Source organism: Dipteris shenzhenensis, chromosome 30 (genome assembly GCF_047967505.1).
Source record: "Dipteris shenzhenensis isolate YYH24624 ecotype China chromosome 30, Dip_SZ_1.0, whole genome shotgun sequence".
In the NCBI taxonomy this organism is placed as follows: domain Eukaryota; kingdom Viridiplantae; phylum Streptophyta; class Polypodiopsida; order Gleicheniales; family Dipteridaceae; genus Dipteris; species Dipteris shenzhenensis.
This window is the reverse complement of record NC_141625.1, coordinates 41,935,974-41,955,453: the sequence shown is the minus strand read 5'-3', so window position 1 is coordinate 41,955,453 and position 19,480 is coordinate 41,935,974. Positions and strand designations below refer to the sequence as shown.

The following is a 19,480-nucleotide window of genomic DNA, read 5'->3' as shown; positions in this document are numbered from 1 at the left end:
CATGGGCCTTGTCATGTTTTTTTAAGGGTCTCAAATAATGATTACATTTATTGCTTTTTGAGGCTTATTAGGCGACCACCAGTGCACGAAAGTAAGTCCTAATATTGCATCAATGAACATACAATTACTTTTTTATTCAACATATATTATTCTTAATCTTTTTTTAAAAACTTGTGTAGGTACAAGTCGCATCACTGGAAGTTTAGAGTATAGGCATTGACGACGTACTCTCAAAATACTACATAGACGGTGTCTTTTTTATTAGTGGATCTTATATTGTAGAGGGGAGATCTATGTCATCCTTTCATTAGGGAAGATGTACTATATCTTTTTGTATATGGATTTGCAGTTATGTGTACCATTTTGATTTTCATATTGAGTTGGAAGCCTTAATACTTTGTTTTGTATCATTGTGTTCTTTTAATGAGGACTATATGTATGTGTGTGTGTGTGTGTGTGTGTGTACATACATACACTCTACATGTATGTATATATACATATATATATATAGATATGTATATATATGTATATGTGTGTGTGTCAAGAGAGAGAGAGAGAGAGAGAGAGAGAGAGATGTATGTAATGTTACCGAGATTCAATTTGAAAAAAATTTAATGGTGGAGTGCTAACCCGTAGTAAACGAGTTAATGTCCTCGTGGAGAATAAAGATGATAAAAGGTAACCTCTTCAAGGATGGTGGAGGTAAGACATGTAGGAAGGTGGGGCTAGTGGGATAAAGGGAGGGATATGTGATGGGAGAATCTTCTTTGGTGATGTGAGGAGGTTGTTGTTTTCGAAGTATAGGGGAATGGGCCATGGTGGAGGAAAGTCCTTGGAATACGGCGAGTGGTGGAGGCCACGAGGACTCCAAGGACTTTCGTCTTAGGAAAGTCCGACCATGGTTCATTAAGCCACGTGAATGGCCTTGGGGAGGGTAACCTATTAGATTTAACCCAAATGAGGACTTTTTGGGGTGGCGTGGGAGGATGGGACTCGTTTTGGTGATACACATTCACGTGAGCTTGGCCTTTTTATTAACATAAAGTTCGATACACTTGTCGTGTAGCAAGCGCGTGCTGAAAAAGTCTGCACGTAAATATCAATTGTATAGTATTATTCCTAATCAATAGTCCTCAGTTATACATCAAGTTTCAATCTCATCCACGTTTTCTGTGCAACTCTGAACTCATCGAATGCATTTGTAATTCCCATGGGCTCTTATGCATGATTTTCCAGAATACACAGACACGATTTCTTTTGTACTTCGAGCACCACCGAAGATTGAGTGCGAATTCCCTGCCCTTCACTTACAAATATATATATCTAGAGAGAATCTATTCTGCTGTTCTCACTCTTTGTCAATTGCTGTGGGGATTCATAAGCTAAGCTCTCCCTATTAAGCCGCTCTACCTCTCCCTCTACTGCGCCTCTCACCCTCCATCCACTCTCTCTCCACCCTTCCCCCTTTCAGACCCCTCTTCCCCCTTTGCCTGCCCCTCTCCTTCCTTTCTCCCTCTCTCCCTCTCGTCTCCCTCCCCCTCTCCCTCTGCTCTAATATATATACACTCAGGGCGGCCAGAACATTCTCGAATCCCGAATCCTCCAACCTTCTTGAAATCCTGAATGGTGATTTATCTTTCTTCGCACTAAGGCTAATCGTGCCCTCGTCGCCTCTTATCTAATAAATCTCCCCTTTAAAGTTCCTCATGGGCACCTATTCGATTACAAATTTTGAGCTCCTATGTCTAGGACCAGAATTTGATTAGCATTAAGGAAGCTCTTGGAGTTGAGACTTTGATGCGTTCAAGGGTCATCGGTTCCCGTTTGGAAATATTGGATGGACACCGGTGGCAAGATGGCCGTCTAAGTAGGAGCTCAGAATTTGCAGGTAAGGCATTGAGATTTTATCGAGTCTCAACCCCGATCGCGAGCGGTTAAGTAGAACTGATTCTTCGCAGATGATCCCGTCTCCGACCTACTTTACAAGCTGATTGTGGTTTCCCATCCACACGGCAAGCTGACTTGGAAGTGATGCTGAATGTGGGGCAGCTCTGAGATTCGTGTTCAATGACAAGCTATATTCTCAACTGCGACCTCGGGGATGCCCACATTTGTATTCCATTCTCTTCTCGCACATTTTCCGACCATCATTAGCTCGAGCACCTGCCGCCATGGGTGAAGCACCAGACCTTAATGAGCAGAGGAATACCGTAGAAACTGCTGATGGCGAGCTGCAGCTTGAGTCCACAGCTAGTGCAAGGCTCTCCAACTGCCTGGATTTTAAGGAGTTGAAGCTCCAGTGCTACCTGGCTGGCCCTATGATTTGTGTGAACGCTTTGCAGTCCGCTATTCAGGTCATTTCGATCATGTTCGTGGGTCACTTAGGTGAGCTTGTTCTCTCCGGGTCGTCCTTAGCCACATCTCTCGCTAACGTTACGGGCGTGTGCGTAATGGTAAGCTCTTTCTCTCTCTTCACGCTCCGTTTTATAGCTGCACATTCTTGCAACGTTCCGCCCCATCTTTGGGCTCCGTTCTACAGCAGCATATCGTTATTCTACTCTAGCTCAATCCTCAAAGTGCGAGATTCTTATACTATGTCTAGTATTGTCAAACGCGTTTGGAAAGTTTAACGTAAGGAGCATCGAGAAACCAGCAAGGTTCCTGATGCGCTTTTACTCATGATTGTATAACAGATGGGTATGGGAAGTACGTTAGAAACACTTTGTGGACAGTCTTACGGAGCAAAGCAGTATCGTAGGATGGGATTGTACTTGCAACGAGCTTTGATTGTGCTAAACGCAACAGCCATACCTCTTGCGTTTATCTATGGGAGCGCAGGGAAGATTTTACTGGCCCTTGGACAAGACGAAGACATATCCATGGAAGCTGGCACGTATGCCCGTTGGTTAATACCAAGCTTGTTCGCCTATGCTACCGCCCAACCTCTTCAACGGTTCTTACAGACACAAAGCCTTGTTCTCCCTATGGTCCTATCCTACTGTGTCGCAGCATTGTGCCATATACCTCTATGCTGGTTGCTAGTTTACAGAACAGGTCTGGGAAACCGAGGAGCTGCACTCGCAACAAGCATCTCGAACTGGATCAACGTATGCTTGCTGTCTACCTATGTAAGATTCTCGAGCAAATGTGGAAAGACTCGGACTCCATTGTCTTGGGAGGTCTTGCATGAATTGACAGACTTTGTCAAGCTGGCAGTACCGTCCGCTGCAATGGTCTGGTGTGCAGCTTCCGGATACCCCTCTCTAGTCATGTTTATCCACTGTTGCAATAGTCGCAAAGCTCTTATCATCACGGATTGGAGAAATGAGTCGGTTTGAACCGACTTCCGAAAGGCTTTTAATCATTCTGCAAGTTGGATTGTGCCCTTCTTAGTTGGTTATGCATCGGTTAGAAAACAATTGCAAATCCTAGAGAGAAGTTTTACAGTTGCCAATCTTCAGAATGCGGTCGGAAGAAAATAGGCTGGTATTTGGAGGCATGCATGGAGCTGCCTGCATCTTTTAGACTATTCCAGTCCTAACTTCGTGATGCTTGGAATTGCAGTTTAGAGTGGTGGTGCTATGAATTTCTAGTCCTGCTCTCGGGTTTATTGCCCAATCCTGAGCTCCAAACGTCAACCCTTGCCATATGGTTCGTCCATTGAAAAATCACGCTCATTGATCTGTGTGGCACGAATGTGTGTTGTTTGAAAGGCAGTGAAAATCTCTGACTCCCTTTCGGTTTCCTACCACAGCCTCAATACCGCAATGATGACTTTCATGATACCATTTGGCCTGAGTGCTGCGGCAAGGTTAGTGCTAAACGATTGGGAAGGCTTTTACAACAGCAATCAAACTTAGCTGTCGATAGTTCCGATGAATGAATGAAGATCGACTGATTCCCTGTACTTGTCTAAATCAGCACGAGGGTCTCAAACGAGTTAGGAGCAGGCCGGCCGCAAGGAGCTCGGGGAGCTGTGCGAGTGGCAATTGGTCTTACCGTAAGCCAGGCCTGCGTTGTCTCGGTGATGTACGTGTTACTTCGAAATGTATTAGGACGAGCTTTCAGCAACGATGAGAACGTGATCATGTATGTAGCGACAATGCTGCCTCTTCTTGCTGTCTCATCCTTCTTCGACAGCACACAGGCAGTCCTCTCAGGTACCTGATGGTGTGATTTGATGCTGATTTTCACACAACAAACGCAGGCACACAGATATGCATTCTCTGAACATGGATAATACTTTGTTGGTTTGCCTTTTGTCCTCTCTCTCAGCCACACACACACACACACACACACACACACACACCACATGCAGAGTGATATGATGGGTTTCAAAGATTTAATCCTTGGGTATTATAGGATTTTCTTCATCCCATGCGTCGAATTGATCTTGCAGCTTGTGAATTATAGGGGTTGCAAGAGGCTGCGGCTGGCAAAAGTTAGGAGCTTTCATTAATCTGGGCTCGTTCTATGTTGTGGGTTTGCCTATCGGTTGCAGCTTAGGCTTTCTTACCCCCTTGCAGGCGAAGGTATAATTACAACTAATACTTAGTCGCATTAGAATCACATCAATGCGGTTCAATTACATCTTCTTAGGAATACGGTGTGGCTCTTTCTTGTCCGTATTTTCTTTAAGGTATTAACGTAGACCGCACCACTCAGTGTACTAATGGATATGATCTATATGGGAAAGACAGATGAGAAGCTTTCATAAGTTGAGATGGATAAGTGTAAATATTCCGTTTGGCAATTGTATGTATGATCTCAATTAAAACATACGCAAAGAGACGGAATTTTTATTGTTTCCTTGCGAGAACTCCTCTCCTTTCTATACCATGATGATAATAAGCTTGGGAAACACTACGTTATTGTAGCTTGTAGCTAACGCCTTGTGTTTCACCTTCTAGGGATTATGGGTGACGGTAATTTGTGCTCCATTCATGCAAGTTGTTGCTCTTGGAAGCATTACATGGGTGACAAATTGGGAGAAGGAAGTATGTGACCATAGAATCTAGATTCATCTACATGTTTGGCAAGATTTGCTTTTGTTTTGGCAAAAGCCTTAGAATATCCATCATATATACTATTGTTCCCCCCTCACCCCACCCCCCCCTCCTCTCTCTCTCTCTCTCTCTCTCTCTCTCTCTCTCAGAGAGAGAGCTCCTATCTCCTTAAGTTTTTATGTGACCTTTTTGATTGATTTTGACCCACATAATTTTTTCCTAATAGGCACGTGGTGCAAGGGCACGTATCGAGTCACCTTCAAACTTGGAAGATCCATTCTTGCTACATTAAACTACATCGTCATAGGTAAGATATGTCTATTATTCTAGGTTTTGTATTTCAAAATCGTAGCCAGACACATTTCCACTTCAAATGGTGGTGCTAGAGGAATTCTTTACCACTGGTTAATTATTGAATTTAGAGTACACATTTGGAAGATTTAGAAGGTAAGAAAACGAAGTCATGTTTGAGACCTAGCCTTAGGATAGGCTTGGTCCTAAAAAAGTATTAAAAATATAAAGAGAGAATGTATTCCTAATATTCCATCCTAGGTAAAAGTGAGTACTTCAAAAATAAACATTCATAGCCTAAGATGGGTGCTTAAGAAAGGTAAGGTAATGGTAATGGACATGATGTGCTCCTTCATTGGTTGGAAATTTACTTAATATTTCTTTTATGGTTTCAATATTATTATAACGGTCCCTTGTTTAAGTATTGCTAATTCTTTTATGTGATTTTTGCAGGCTTGCTATTGGTAGGTGATATCATGAAGTATGAAAAGGATATACTCTTTCCCATACCTTTGAGGTCCAAACTTTTTCACAAGAGATTCCAGTAAGGAAATGTTCATTCCATGTTTGGAGGTGCATAAGTCCCACATTAGTCCATCTACAACATTTTTTGAGGTCTAGAGTGCTCACCCTTTGCAAGAAATGCCATTGGAATTCTACTTAATGAGTGAAGAAGTATTTATGAATGTCAATAGATTGGACTACTCTCATTAGTCTTACACCATGCATGTGAAGTTCTCATACTTCTTTACATAAGAGTTGAAGCTTGAGATTTTAACTTGTGGAGTTCCCATACTACTTCATATAGGTTGACATTTCAACTTGAAGAAAATGTCAACTCTCGAGTAGTCTTATGTTTATTGAGATTACCATATACATATTCAAAATTTATGATTTTGATTCTTATGTTCCTATTTGAATTTCTTTTATTGGCAGTGATCATCTACATCATCGTCTAGCCATGACATGCGATTAAATGGTTGCCATGCTAGAATTTCTTGGTCATTAGAGCCAAGATCATGATAATTTAATAGGAAGAGGGGGGAGGAGTGGTGGCACATGCACCGAGCTTACTGGTAGCCTAGCCTAGCTTAGGCAGTCATTTACATCATCGTCTAGCCATGATGAGCGATTAGATGGTTACCATGGGAGAATTCCTCAATCATCGGAGCCAAGATCATAATAATTCAATGCGATGAGGGGGGAGGAGTGGTGGTAGTACATACACCCAGCTTTGCTGGTAGCCCAGCCTAGCGTAGGCGGTCATATACATCATTGTCTAGCCAAAACATGAGATTAGATGGTTGCCACGAGAGAATTTCTCGGTCATTGAAAAATTCTAACAGTTTGATATGTTCTTATAGTCGAGACATCTCCAGCTTAATGCTAATCTGACCGTGCGAGTTAGATGGTCCCTCATGAAAAGTCATTGTAATTACAGTCTAATCCCGACTCAATGCTAATTTGGGCGGCTTGTGAACTAGACGGCCCCTCATGCGAAGTCATTGTTATTACAGTCAACTAAAGAAAGGAAAGATCAAAACAGGACATCATATTAGCATTGAGTTGGTTCATCAGGCTGTAATAACAATAGTTCTCATTCTAAACTATTATTATTACAGTCTGATAAACCAATTGAATGCTAATCTAAGCCTGTGAGCTCAATGGTCCCCCATGCAAAGTCATTGTTATTACAGTCTGATTCCAGCTCAATGCTAATCTGAGCCTTTGAATTAGATGGTCCCTCATGCACAATCATTATTATTATAGTCTAATTTCGACTGAATGCTAATCTGAACCCATGAATTAGTCAGTCCCTCATGCACGGTCATTGTCACTAAAACAAGCTCGGTGGCTGTTTGGGATTCACATTTTCCCTTGTTTGGGATATATTGATTGGGATTTACTGAAACAAGCGTAGTGGTTATTTGGGATTTACTAAAGGTTATATTTTGTGGGGGTTGCAATTAATCCTAAACCAACAAAAATGCATTCTGTTGCCAGTGCCTACCTCCTCTATCCTTAACTATCATACAACTAACCTCTCATATTCATCAATGTAATGTGTGGGGAATCTATCGATACACAAGTCTTCAAAGATGGCAAGATCCTAGTGGATTACATCGTTTTGAGCATGTCAAGATGGCTTGATTTGACATATTAGAATATGTGAACAATTACATCTCGGTTAGCAGGAGAGAAAACTAGTTAGAAAACCCGATAGGTCTCGGGTGAAGGAATAGCGGAGGAATAGAGATGGAAAGCCACAGAGGCAATGACAATTTTCCATCCGCTTGTCCTAAGCCTAATGAAGCCATTTCACAAGGGGTCCCTCGACAACCCAAGATTGTCATAGATGAGATTGATTGCTTGGAGGAGGAACATAGAGTTCCCAAGAGTGTCATTCACAAGACGGTCATATTGCAGGAGGAACTGTGGGAAGGCGTTCAATACTATAAGAACCCACAGTTTGTGAAGTAGGTTGCTAAAGGCTCCCATTGTGCGAAGTGTCGAGCCTGTGTCCCGGAATCCTTGCATAAATATAAAGTTCTTTAAAGATCCTGGACTTGATCTCTTGGAATCCTGGATATATATTACTTGGGACTTTTTTAGGGGCTGACCACCCCTCTAATACAGTAGGCTTTTCAATAGAACCTGAGTTAAGTAGTAAATTTTCCTCTTAAAAAAAAAGAGTAGTAAATTGTCTTTGTATTTATCCATACTTACATACGATGGTGGTCTCTTTTCAAAATGTAGAAGAGTAAAACTTGGTTGTTTGTATACTACCTAGGTATATAACTTTAGGGGCTGACTATACGTTTGGCTTTTCTATATAACTTCAGTTTTAAAGCAATAATTCGCCATTTATCCGTCCTTGGATATGACAGCTTCACTCAGCTGGACCTTATAATTTGAAAATGTTGCATTTAGTTGGATTCGAAGTTTCTATTTTCTTATGACTGCGTCACTCATGACATGCGATTAGATGGTAATTCTAACAATGTGAAATGTTCTTACAGTCTATCTCAGCTTAATGCTAGTTCTCATTCTAAACTATTGTTATCACAGCCTAATAAACCGAGTGAATGCTAATCTAAGCTTGTGAACTAGACGCAAAGTCATTGTTATTACAGTCTAATTCTAGCCCAATACTAATCTAAGCCTGTGAATTAGATGGTCCCTCATGCACAATCATTGTTCTTATAGTCTGATCCCGACTCAATGCTAATCTGAGTCTGTGAATTAGATGGTCCCTCATGCACAGTCATTGTTATTACATTCTGATCCCAACTGAATGCTAATCTGAACCTATGAATTAGATGGTCCCTCATGCACAGACATTGTCACTAAAACAAGCTCGATGGTTGTTTGGGATTAGTATACTGTTTGTTGGGATTTACATTTTCCCTTGTTTGGAGAGAAGATTGATTGGGATTGACTGAAACAAGCATGGTGCTTCTTTGGGATTTACTAAAGGTTATATTTTGTGGGGGTTGAAGGTAATCCTAAACCAACACAAATGCATTTCATTGCGAATGCCTACCTCCTCTAGCCTTAACTGGTGTTTGAGCTGACCTAATCACGATTCTAATGGTCAATAGCATAGAGCTCGACACATGGCACTATATGCATTTACTCATGAGCACAGAGACTGTTGCTCTGCTGACTACATCACACAACCTTTGCCTTGCCATGTTTGCTGTCCACCGTGCTGGTTCAAGCAATGATGTTGGCATGGAGAGACCACCACGTTGGCATGAAGACGACCGTGGCATGTCAATCTCTAAAGGGGACCCCTCAAGGTCCATATCCACAACCATCGCACAGGATGTGGAGCTATTTTAGTTCTAAATAAAGGAAAATAGTGTTATTTTGGAGATATTTAAGTCGTATTACTCCTTGTGCAACAATTTCTCAACCACTGCACACGTGCACACGTTCTTGGAGCTATTTTAGTTCCAAGCTAAGGAAAATGTAGACATTTGCAATTTAGTATAGTTTCGTTGCAACCACCGCGCTGGTTATTGGAACCATTTTCACTACAGTAACAACGAAATTTTCAACAATTTCATGTGCAACGATCCCTATGGTTGCAGTAAAAATGTAAACGAGGGTAGAACTATGCCATTTGTTCTTCTTTAGAGTCACAGTCACTATACTGAAGTAACAACAACAATAGTTTTGGCGATAATGGTACTACATTGAAATACCTCGATCGAGGTATGATGGACCGATGTGTATGTGGCATGTGAAATACCACGATCAAGGTATGTGGCTTCGCAAGTGGTATACTAGACCAATGATGTATGTGGCATGTCCAATACCATGATCGAGGTACGTGGCATCCCAATACCTCGATCGTGGTATTGAAACCCTAAATTTTCGTATATAAAGAGAGGGACCCCCTCATTCTTCAAACCTTGATCGAGCTCCTCCTCACCGAAATCGACGGAATTGTGAGAGCGATGGAGAAGGACCGACGGACAACGACGGAGCAACGGAGATGGACAGAGCGGGAGATTCTAGGTAAGGTTTTTTAAATGTAGCTTTTTTTTTGCAAAAATTTATTTAAATTTTAGTTTATAGGAATATCTAATTTAATTATAAAATATTTCAAATTTTAAAATGCATTTTAAAGTTTTTTTAAATTATTTTTTTAATTACTTAAGTTTTTATTTAAAATGTGAAAACGTATATATTTTGTTTTTTAAAATCATCTATTTAAAAAAAGAGAGATTAAAGTAGTTTTTTTTTTTTCAAATTAGTGATTTTTTAATTAAAATAAAAAAATGTTTAAATTTTATTTTTAAAAATCATCTTTTAAAAAAAAGAAAATAAGAGTTTAAAGTAGCTTTTATATTATTTAAGTTAGTGAAGTTTTTATTTAAATGTCAAAACGTATATATTTTATTTTTTAAAATCATCTATTAAAAAAAAGAGATTAAAGTAGTTTTTATGTTATTTTTTAAATTAGTGAAGTTTTGAATTAAATATAAAAATGTTTAAATTTTGTTTTTAGAAATCATCTATTAAAAAAAAAAAGGAGTTTAAAGTAGCTTTTATATTATTTTTCAAGTTAATGAAGTTTTTATTTAAATGTCAAAACGTATATATTTTGTTTTTTAAAATCATCTATTTTGTTTATTTTAAAAAAGAGATTAAAGTAGTTTTTATATTATTTTTCAAATTAGGGAAGTGTAGCATTTTTAACACAAAGTTTGAAATTTCTTTGAAAATGAAATAAGACCAAGGATGTACATCTAAATCCCTTTTTCAATAACACCGTTAAATAACTATTGTGTGTGCATCTTCCATTGAAGAGTGGAGCAACTTAGAGCATGTAGGGAATGCATGTGTTGCATTTGTAACATAGCACTATTATAGGCATACCCACACATTTGGCCCATCTATCGTTAGGTGCATAGGATGATCCCAAATGACATCCTACCTCATCAAGGAGTACGTGACTAAGTGTAATCAATCAAACAAATAGGATGATTTGAACAACACATTCACCTACACATCATTTTCAAATCATAAGGTGCGAGAGGTTGATGCAAGGAGAGGGTAGATCATGTGGCTAGCAATCCCTTTAGGTGGCACGTGAAACTATAGAAATAGGGAACTAGGGAAGGTTGTAGATCTATGTATGGATATAGTTACATAGACAAATACAAAGACTTATGTGATTCCATGAAACCTTGTCATGAGCTTTGGCAAAAATTCAATCAAAATCGGCTAGCTAAAAGTTTTCATTACCCAAATAGATTATTAAGTCCTATTGAATAGAATATTAATTTTCATTACCCAAATAGAATATTAATTTCCATGTGTTTTTTTGTGCATGCGCCAGCCAGCGCGCAGGTTCTAGCACCACTATTCATATGCAGATAGCGATTTTGAGAGCTGAGATGAGGGCACTGTAGGATGTTGGGGCACCCCCTCACTTGGTTGCGAGTCTCAATTCAGTCATTGATGCTCTAGGTCGATTAAACATAGTTGAGGATGTTTTGGATACCTTTCATGCACAGGTTGAGGCAAAGATCGGTGGTCATGGCTTGGATTGGAGAGCCATTTGAGAGTTGTTTGAGCATGAGTCACCTCACAAGCAAGCCTTAGAGGATATGTTTTGGGATGGTCACACTGAGTCGATGTGACCACGATCAGGGCAGCCCTTTTATATTTTACGTTGTAGGCACCCCATCATAGCAACACACATTTATCCACGATATCTCACTGCAAATGGTGGTCGATTGCCTCACAACCGTCAGATAGCCAGGTCATTTGCCATGCAGCTATACGCCGAGTTTGTGCTTCGTCATCGGGTAGACTACCTTAGACCATACGATGGTTTGGACTAGGGTGCGGCCACATCGCACATTTCCATTGCATGACCCGCCACATGGTGGCATGATCAGTGTGTCCTGTATGCTTTGCTGACATTGATGTGGCCACATACAGAGGACTAGGCATGGATGATCTGTATCCTGGTCATCGTCAGGCCATTGATCCATTTGCTCGCGTGGTCTTGACAGAGCACTACAGGGAGGAGGCACAAAGAGCTTTGTTGCAGCAGGAGGGTGCTGATACTTCAGTGGTTGCAGCGTGTGTTCCGCGATGCTTCTCATATGGTGATTTCATGCCAGGTGACGAGGCATGAGCAGAGGAGGCACATCGTATTGAGCGAGAGGCAGAGCTTCATATATCATTGCAGTAGTGGGTGAAGCGGCAGCTTGGGCGGGCCGAGACCAGCGTCTTCTACATGTAGAGACGATTACTTGCATTGGATTTGAGGCACGAGTATTCATAGATGCACAACTTTGGGAGCTAAGGCACGCATACATAGAGGAGGCGAGGGAGGCAGAGATGGTAGTGGTGGCTCATGCAGCATGCCCTCCTCTTCATCAGGATGAGGCTGGCCCATCTGATCCAGGAGATGAGGCTGGACCATCTGATCTGGCTTTGCTTGAGAGCACACAGCGGACGGTTGGGCATCGAGTTATACAGGAGCCATGTCAGAGGAAGACTAGAGGATCATATGTGGAGTTATCATATTCTGATTCAGGATGATTGTTTAGGCTTCACACATATCTTGTTTAGGGATGCACTTCTGCACGGTAATGATGATGATGTACACATTCATTTTGGTACTTTCATGATGTTGTTCTTACTTTTATGATGTATGAGCATTTTGGTACTTTCATGATGTTATTCTTACTTTGTTTATCTCAATTTATAGTTTGATCAAATCTAACATAAACATTTAAAATTAGGAGTATCATTCTGAACTTCAGATATCTCAATTCACACATCTAATATATAAGGTATTTTAAAAATAATGCCGTGTGAAGTAATTGTAAACATTAAGCATTGAAAAGGTGTTCAAGTATAAGGTGTCTCTCTCTCTCTCTCTCTCTCTCTCTCTCGTGCTATGAACTTTATCATTTTGAATATCATATTGAATTTCGCATATATCAATGCTTGCAATTCTTACACTAATATTGTCACTAATTTTTGTAAATTCTAGATTAAGAAAAAAATGTCAATGTTTAGCATGGAATGGTGCTCATTGGTAGTAACATGTGTCAAATATTAATACATGATTATGTACGATTGGTCCAAAATCATCCCCAACAGATAAGTCCACATGTAAAAATGTATGCATTATACCTTCCACGTGGCACATGCGAAATCGATTGGCAACCAAGTCTTGCATGGATGTATGTCTAGGGTAGCCTAAGAGCCGTGCAAAGTTTCATCCCCAACAGATAAGTCCACATGCGTATTTGGTTAGTACGTGCATCATTTTTCATACATAGTCATCACTAGTAGTGACTGCATGCAAAAATGTACGCATTATACCTTTGACGTGGCACATACCAAATCATTTGGAGACCAAATCTTGCATGGATGTAGGTCTAGGGTAGCCTAAGAGCTGTGCAAAGTTTCATCCCCAACAGATAAGTCCACATGCGTATTTGGTTAGTACATGCGCCATTTTTCATACGTAGTCACTAGTAGGGATTGTAAAAATGTACGCATTATACCTTCCACGTGGCACATACCAAATAATTTGGAGACCAAATCTTGCATGGATGTAGGTCTAGGGTAGCCTAAGAGCTATGCAAAATTTCATCCCCAACAGATAAGTCAAGATGCGTATTTGGTTAGTAGGTGCGCCATTTTTCATACATAGTGACTAGTAGGGATTGTAAAAATGTATGCATTATACCTTCCACATGGCACATACCAAATTAGTTGGAGACCAAATATTGCATGGATGTAGGTCTAGGGTAGCCTAAGAGCTGTGCAAAGTTTCATCCCCAATAGATAAGTCCACATGCGTATTTGGTTAGTACGTGCGCCATTTTTCAGCCATAGTCACTAGTAGGGATTGTAAAAATGTACGCATTAATGTAGGTCTAGGATAGCCTAAGAGATGTGCAAAGTTTCATCCCCAACAGATGAGTCCACATGCGTATTTGGTTAGTATGTGCGCCATTTTTCATACGTAGTCACTAGTAGGGATTGTAAAAATGTATGCATTATACCTTCCACATGGCACATACCAAATCAGTTGGAGACCAAATCTTGCATGGATGTAGGTCTAGGGTAGCCTAAGAGCTATGCAAAGTTTCATCCCCAATAGATAAGTCCATATGCATATTTGGTTAGTACGTGCACCATTTTTCATACGTAGTCACTAGTAGGGATTGTAAAAATGTACGCATTATACCTTCCATGTGGCACATACCAAATCAGTTGGAGACCAAATCTTGCATGGATGTAGTTTTAGGGTAGCCTAAGAGCTGTGCAAAGTTTCATCCCCAACAGATAAGTCCACATGCATATTTGGTTAGTACGTGCGCCATTTTTCATACGTAGTCACAGTCACTAGTAGGGATTGTAAAAATGTGCGCATTATACCTTCCACGTGGCACATACCAAATCAGTTGGAGACCAAATCTTGCATGGATGTAGGTCTAAGGTAGCCTAAGAGCTATGCAAAGTTTCATCCCCAATAGATAAGTCCACATGCGTATTTGGTTAGTACGTGCACCATTTTTCATACATAGTCACTAGTAGGGATTGCAAAAATGTACGCATTATACCTTCCATGTGGCACATACCAAATCATTTGGAGACCAAATCTTGCATGGATGTAGGTCTAGGGTAGCCTAAGAGCCATGCAGAGTTTCATCCCCAACAGATAAGTCCACATGCATATTTGGTTAGTACATGCACGAATTTTCTTAGTCACATTTTTAAAATGTCCTAAAGCACAAAACACAATTACAACATAACTACTAATAAACAATTTTTTGTTTTACAAAAACTACAAATCCCATTGAGAAGACAACGGACATCATGTATAAAATAGAATCTAATACAATGATGTGTATGAACGTGTATAAAACCATCATAGTGAAATACAAAATATGAGTCCATGAAAATTACAATGGTACAGTCACACACTGAGCCTATACATATCAAATACAAAAATATGTAATCAACTAGTGATACCCAATAAAAATCTATCTGATGAATTGATGATCCCAAAACTATGATATGTAATGTGCTACTCCTTAGGATTGGCTCTCATGCCAATAGTTGCAAGTATGCTCTCGTGATCCTCCATTGCAAGGCGCCATCGTGGAGTGGACGTCGCCTTGCGAGTGCGAACACGACTCAAAGTAATCTTGATCGCAACAACAAGATGAGAATACATGTATGCCTCCTGATCTGCCATGTACTCCTGGAACTCAATATAACGACCATGCCTCTGTATCTGCTAAAAATAGTGGCCACCTACGATCATGCTATGAGCATCGAAGTGCATCCCATGCCCATCCATTGTATCCTCATTCAACACACTCTTCGCCATAGAGCATCGCAACAAGTAATGATCCACACCCTCCTCATTGGCCTCCGAAGCAATGACCATGAAGATATCACCAATACGCAACATATCTGTAAGCTAGTCATAATCTCTAGAGGAACTAAATCCCGCATCTTGATCATCATGTACCTCCTCCCAAGGCTAGAAGGGAGAAAGCACTCGCCGTGCCCATGGATCGGCCCATGGTATCATGGCGCACCCTCCCCAATCATCATCAATGCATGCGGAGCAAAAACATGCAAACCGTCGAGAAAAGATCGCGGGGTGAGATTCACCTATGCTCCTAATGGAATGGAAATCAAGAGTGCCAGACACTGAACGACAATCAAAAGGCCTAGACCGATCAAGACTCCCAATGTCCACGCACCAAAAATACCAGCTCACCACCCTATCGTCACGCGATTGAAACGAGAAGATAGCACTAGTGGATAAGTGCTGGCTGCACCACCGCACCACATCATGTGCATCCTTGAAGCAATCGGCACTATGACGCAACTGGTATCGATGCAAAGCATGCTTCACGCAAGCACCTGCACCATCGTGCTCTCCCTTACCATGCCCTGTCTCGAAGTAGCTCCATGGGATCGAAATGCCTGTCTCACAGTGCCATCTGCAAAACAAATAAAACTGTCTAGCTGATTTGAACTAACTACCACAGTTGTCTGACTAGATCCAGCGCCACTGCCATGTGACACCATGATCCCTCAAGAAACTATCATGCAAAGTGAAGCAATGCTGCACAAAATGGGCATCATGTGATCAATCATCACTAATGTAGAAGTGATACTCTCGCACAATGATGCGTGAGTCCATGGTGCTATCAATGCCATCCACATGAGCCTGTGCATGAGGATAGCTAATGTGCACAAATATAGCAACCTGCAATATGGCATTGAAAAAAAATATGACTATTGAAATAATTCAATATAATGAGGCCATAAAAAAACCAATAACTCAATCACACGTCAGCTGTTCGAAGAAATAATACTCTGATTAGATCTCATGCTGTGGTGCAAAGGTATAATTCTCTGCAAAATCCACCATTGAGACAACCACCCCTATAGGAAATGTCCTCAAATATGCACGGAACTGACGATCCTCCCACTTCGCAGTGTGCGAGTGGCATATGTAGCGGTACAGCTTCCTTCGAAAACTGTCAATAAATACAACACGTGGTGTCTCCTTCCCCACAAGCTACAATCTCCTCGACTGTGCACCACCATCTAATGTCAGGTTACTGTACTCATACTGCTACCAACAAACCATCTGCACGTCACAAGTATCTAGTGCAACTCGTGGCACTCTAGCAAAGTCACCACACAAAGTACACCTGCCTTCCACACAATCAAGAGAGTGGAATAAAGCATTGCCATCTCGTGTACACAATATGGAATGAATGAAGTCGCGAGGGCTAGTAGGAACCACTCCCTTATGACCATCAAGGGAACGGAATACATCATACATCAATCCAAAATCCACATGGTAGCGACAACAGCACGTGTCATGCTCCTGAGAGCATCGCACAAACCATCGCTTGCATTGCTCAAATGAACTCTACCCATCCTGAACTCCAGGTGCGCCTCTACAAATTGAGTGTATAACTCAGTCTGGGTACACTCCAAAAAACATGCACCATGCTCAATGTACACACCGCGTGACACCCTCTTCCGCAATGCCTTCTTGAACACTTGGGATGCTCTGCAATGCTCCTCCCAAAACTGTTGTATGGACCTAGTGGAATCATCCAACAATCGGTCGCTGCGAGGTGCACGACCACTCAAAGCCCAAAGATCATCAGTCTCACTATCCTCTAGACTCTGCCTCCTAATCATGCTTGCTCGCAATGTGCGTGGTGCAATCTGAAGAAGACGTGAAGCGGTACGCACATGGCCTATCATATGAGGTCTACTAATGGCAGCCACAATAGCACGACGTGCTGCCAAGGCATCACTGGAGTTCCTATGCTTAATAGAAGCATAGGAACATCGAACACTGCTAAGGACCTCGCTACATACAACCCTATCTCTACGTGCACCAAGACCAGCAAGCCTCCTACACTCTACCAAGTCAGGGTGATCAATCAAGGACGTGAGAAGAGCAGACTGCGAAGCTGGCGTAAGGTCACTAAAAAAATACTACACAATCTTGCTAGTACGACGACAGATAGTGGACTTCGGCAAGTCACGTCGTGAAGCAACACTGCTGCTGCAAGGTGGGGCAAGGGGATCAATGGGAGATGGTAGGGTGGAGGGGGGAAGGAAGGCACCAAGGGGAAGGGGGGGAGGGGGAGGGTCCCAGGAGGGTGGAGGGGGAAGAGGTAGAGGTGGAGGGCAAAATGTAGGTGGCTAAGGGAAGGGCAGAGGCTGGAGGTAGGGAAGCAGATGAGGATGTGGAGGGGGGGACAATGGAGGTGGGGGTGGGGGTGGGGGTGGGGATGGAGGTGGAGGTGGAGGTGGAGGTGGGATGTAGAGGTGGAGGTGGATCGGTGGTGGCAGCGCGAGCTCTAGTTCTAGAGGCTCTCTTGTGCTCACAAGCCTTCCACTTGCGCTCCTCGTCAATGAGATTTGGGGGGGGGTTCCTACATCTTTCACGTCTACTAGCTCTACGGCTTTGAGAACCCATTCTCAATGAAAGTAGGATGGAAGGTGTGACAAAGTGATGGGGAGGCAAGAATGGCTAAGAATGGGTGAAATGAACCAAAATGTGGTGTCTTATAGAGAGCCTGAACTCATCCACTAGATTGCTCTTACTCATCCACTAGATTGCTCTTGATTATTATTGGTGGAGAAGGTGCTAAGATTGAAAATAATTGGCTACTGAAATTCCGTTTGATTTTGTTTTGAAACTAATTTTTGTGGCCTACTCAAATAAGTTGATTTTAATCATATTATATATACATGGAATCCAATGTTAATTTTGAATATTTGCATCGTTTGATTTTATTTCAGTTTAATATTGACATAACATATGTGCCTATCTTGATTAATATTTTCGTTAATGCAATTTGAGAATAACCTATGTGATAAACCATGATAATTTGATTATTTTGCCACTTCCAAATATCTCCAAATACCTCGATCGTGGTAATAAACCATGACAATTTGATTATTTTGCCACCTTTGGATACCTTCAAATACCTCGATCGTGGTCATAAACCATGACAATTTGATTATTTTGCCACTTCCAAATACCTCGATCGTGGTATTCTATGCCTCACGCACATCGTGGTCATAAACCTCGATCGTGGTATTCTATGTCTCACGCACTCAAATCACATGCATGTATAACTTACCATGCATGTTGATGATGTGGCTCGCCATCATCATGATGTGTATACATGTGGCTGATGTGGCACTATGCATGGTGATGATGTCGCAATATGGTGTGGAATATATGAGTCTCTTCCATGACGTGGAAATGTGATGTGGCATGATGAGTTGGCATTCATGAGATGGTAGATTGACATGGCAAATTGAGGTGGAGGGATTGGTGACGTGGTAATGTTGACGAGGTATGCCAAGGTGGCAAGGTGTGATGACATGGCTCCAAGAGTTCCTATGATGTGGAATGATGAGGTGGCACATGTGGCTAATGTGGCAGCATGTGTGGCAATCTAAGGTGACATGGCAAGGAGTGATGTCACATCTCCTTGATGACATGGCACCATGCGGTCTAACAACGTGGCATGGTTGCAAGGCAAAAATAGATGACTCAGCCTTCCACATGGGCAGCATGCACACTCCAAAGGCTTGCCACTAGGGTCGGTGATGCTCCTAGCCTACCTCACCAAGCCTAATACCAAGCCTACCTTGTCTTGGTATTAGACTTGGGTGGCCCTTTTTCCCCCACAAAAGGGAGATTTGACTCTTGGAGGCCATATTGTACGTTTCCCTTACTCAAATTTAACCAAAATTTTTTCCTCTTATTCATCATGCGGAGGACTAAAAATATTGACATTTTTGAAATGTTTGGTCATGTTTGACAATTACTAGATTTATTTTTTATATTCTTTGTTGATTCTTTGAGGAGTAAAAGTAAAAATTAAACTTCAATCTTCCTAAATCTAACCGTTGGATTTGGGATTTGACGATTGAACCACACCCCCTTATGTGCCTACTAACCTTGCACCGAATTGGATTTGCTTAATTATTCAAAATACTAAAAAAATGTGGTGTGCTACTAAAATGCATGTATTTTATGACTTTATTTATTATAAATAATTATTTATAATTAGATAAATCATTCAAATAATTACCAATAAATCAAGTTAAGCTCTACATAA

The 19,480-nt window shown here is 41.3% G+C and overlaps 1 protein-coding gene across 5 annotated transcripts; it reads left to right on the top strand.

The window, feature by feature from the left end:
* Positions 1-1,293: 1,293 nt before the first annotated feature.
* Positions 1,294-6,519, top strand: LOC147882144 (protein DETOXIFICATION 16-like). 5 transcript variants are annotated; one of them, XM_087402047.1, is made up of 10 exons: positions 1,430-1,888; positions 2,050-2,453; positions 2,694-3,238; positions 3,565-3,651; positions 3,755-3,811; positions 3,922-4,160; positions 4,414-4,532; positions 4,911-4,997; positions 5,233-5,313; positions 5,751-6,512. In XM_087402047.1, the coding sequence occupies exons 1-9, from the start codon at positions 1,798-1,800 to the stop codon at positions 5,296-5,298; spliced, it is 1,695 nt and encodes a 564-aa protein (XP_087258173.1). In that variant the 5' UTR covers positions 1,430-1,797; the 3' UTR covers positions 5,299-5,313; positions 5,751-6,512. The 5 variants fall into 5 exon arrangements, with proteins under 5 accessions (XP_087258174.1, XP_087258176.1, XP_087258177.1 ...); XM_087402048.1 differs by lacking the exon at positions 4,414-4,532 and having other exon boundaries at positions 1,294-1,888; positions 5,751-6,516; XM_087402049.1 differs by lacking the exons at positions 4,911-4,997; positions 5,233-5,313 and having other exon boundaries at positions 1,431-1,888; positions 5,751-6,515.
* The last annotated feature ends 12,961 nt before the right edge of the window (positions 6,520-19,480 follow it).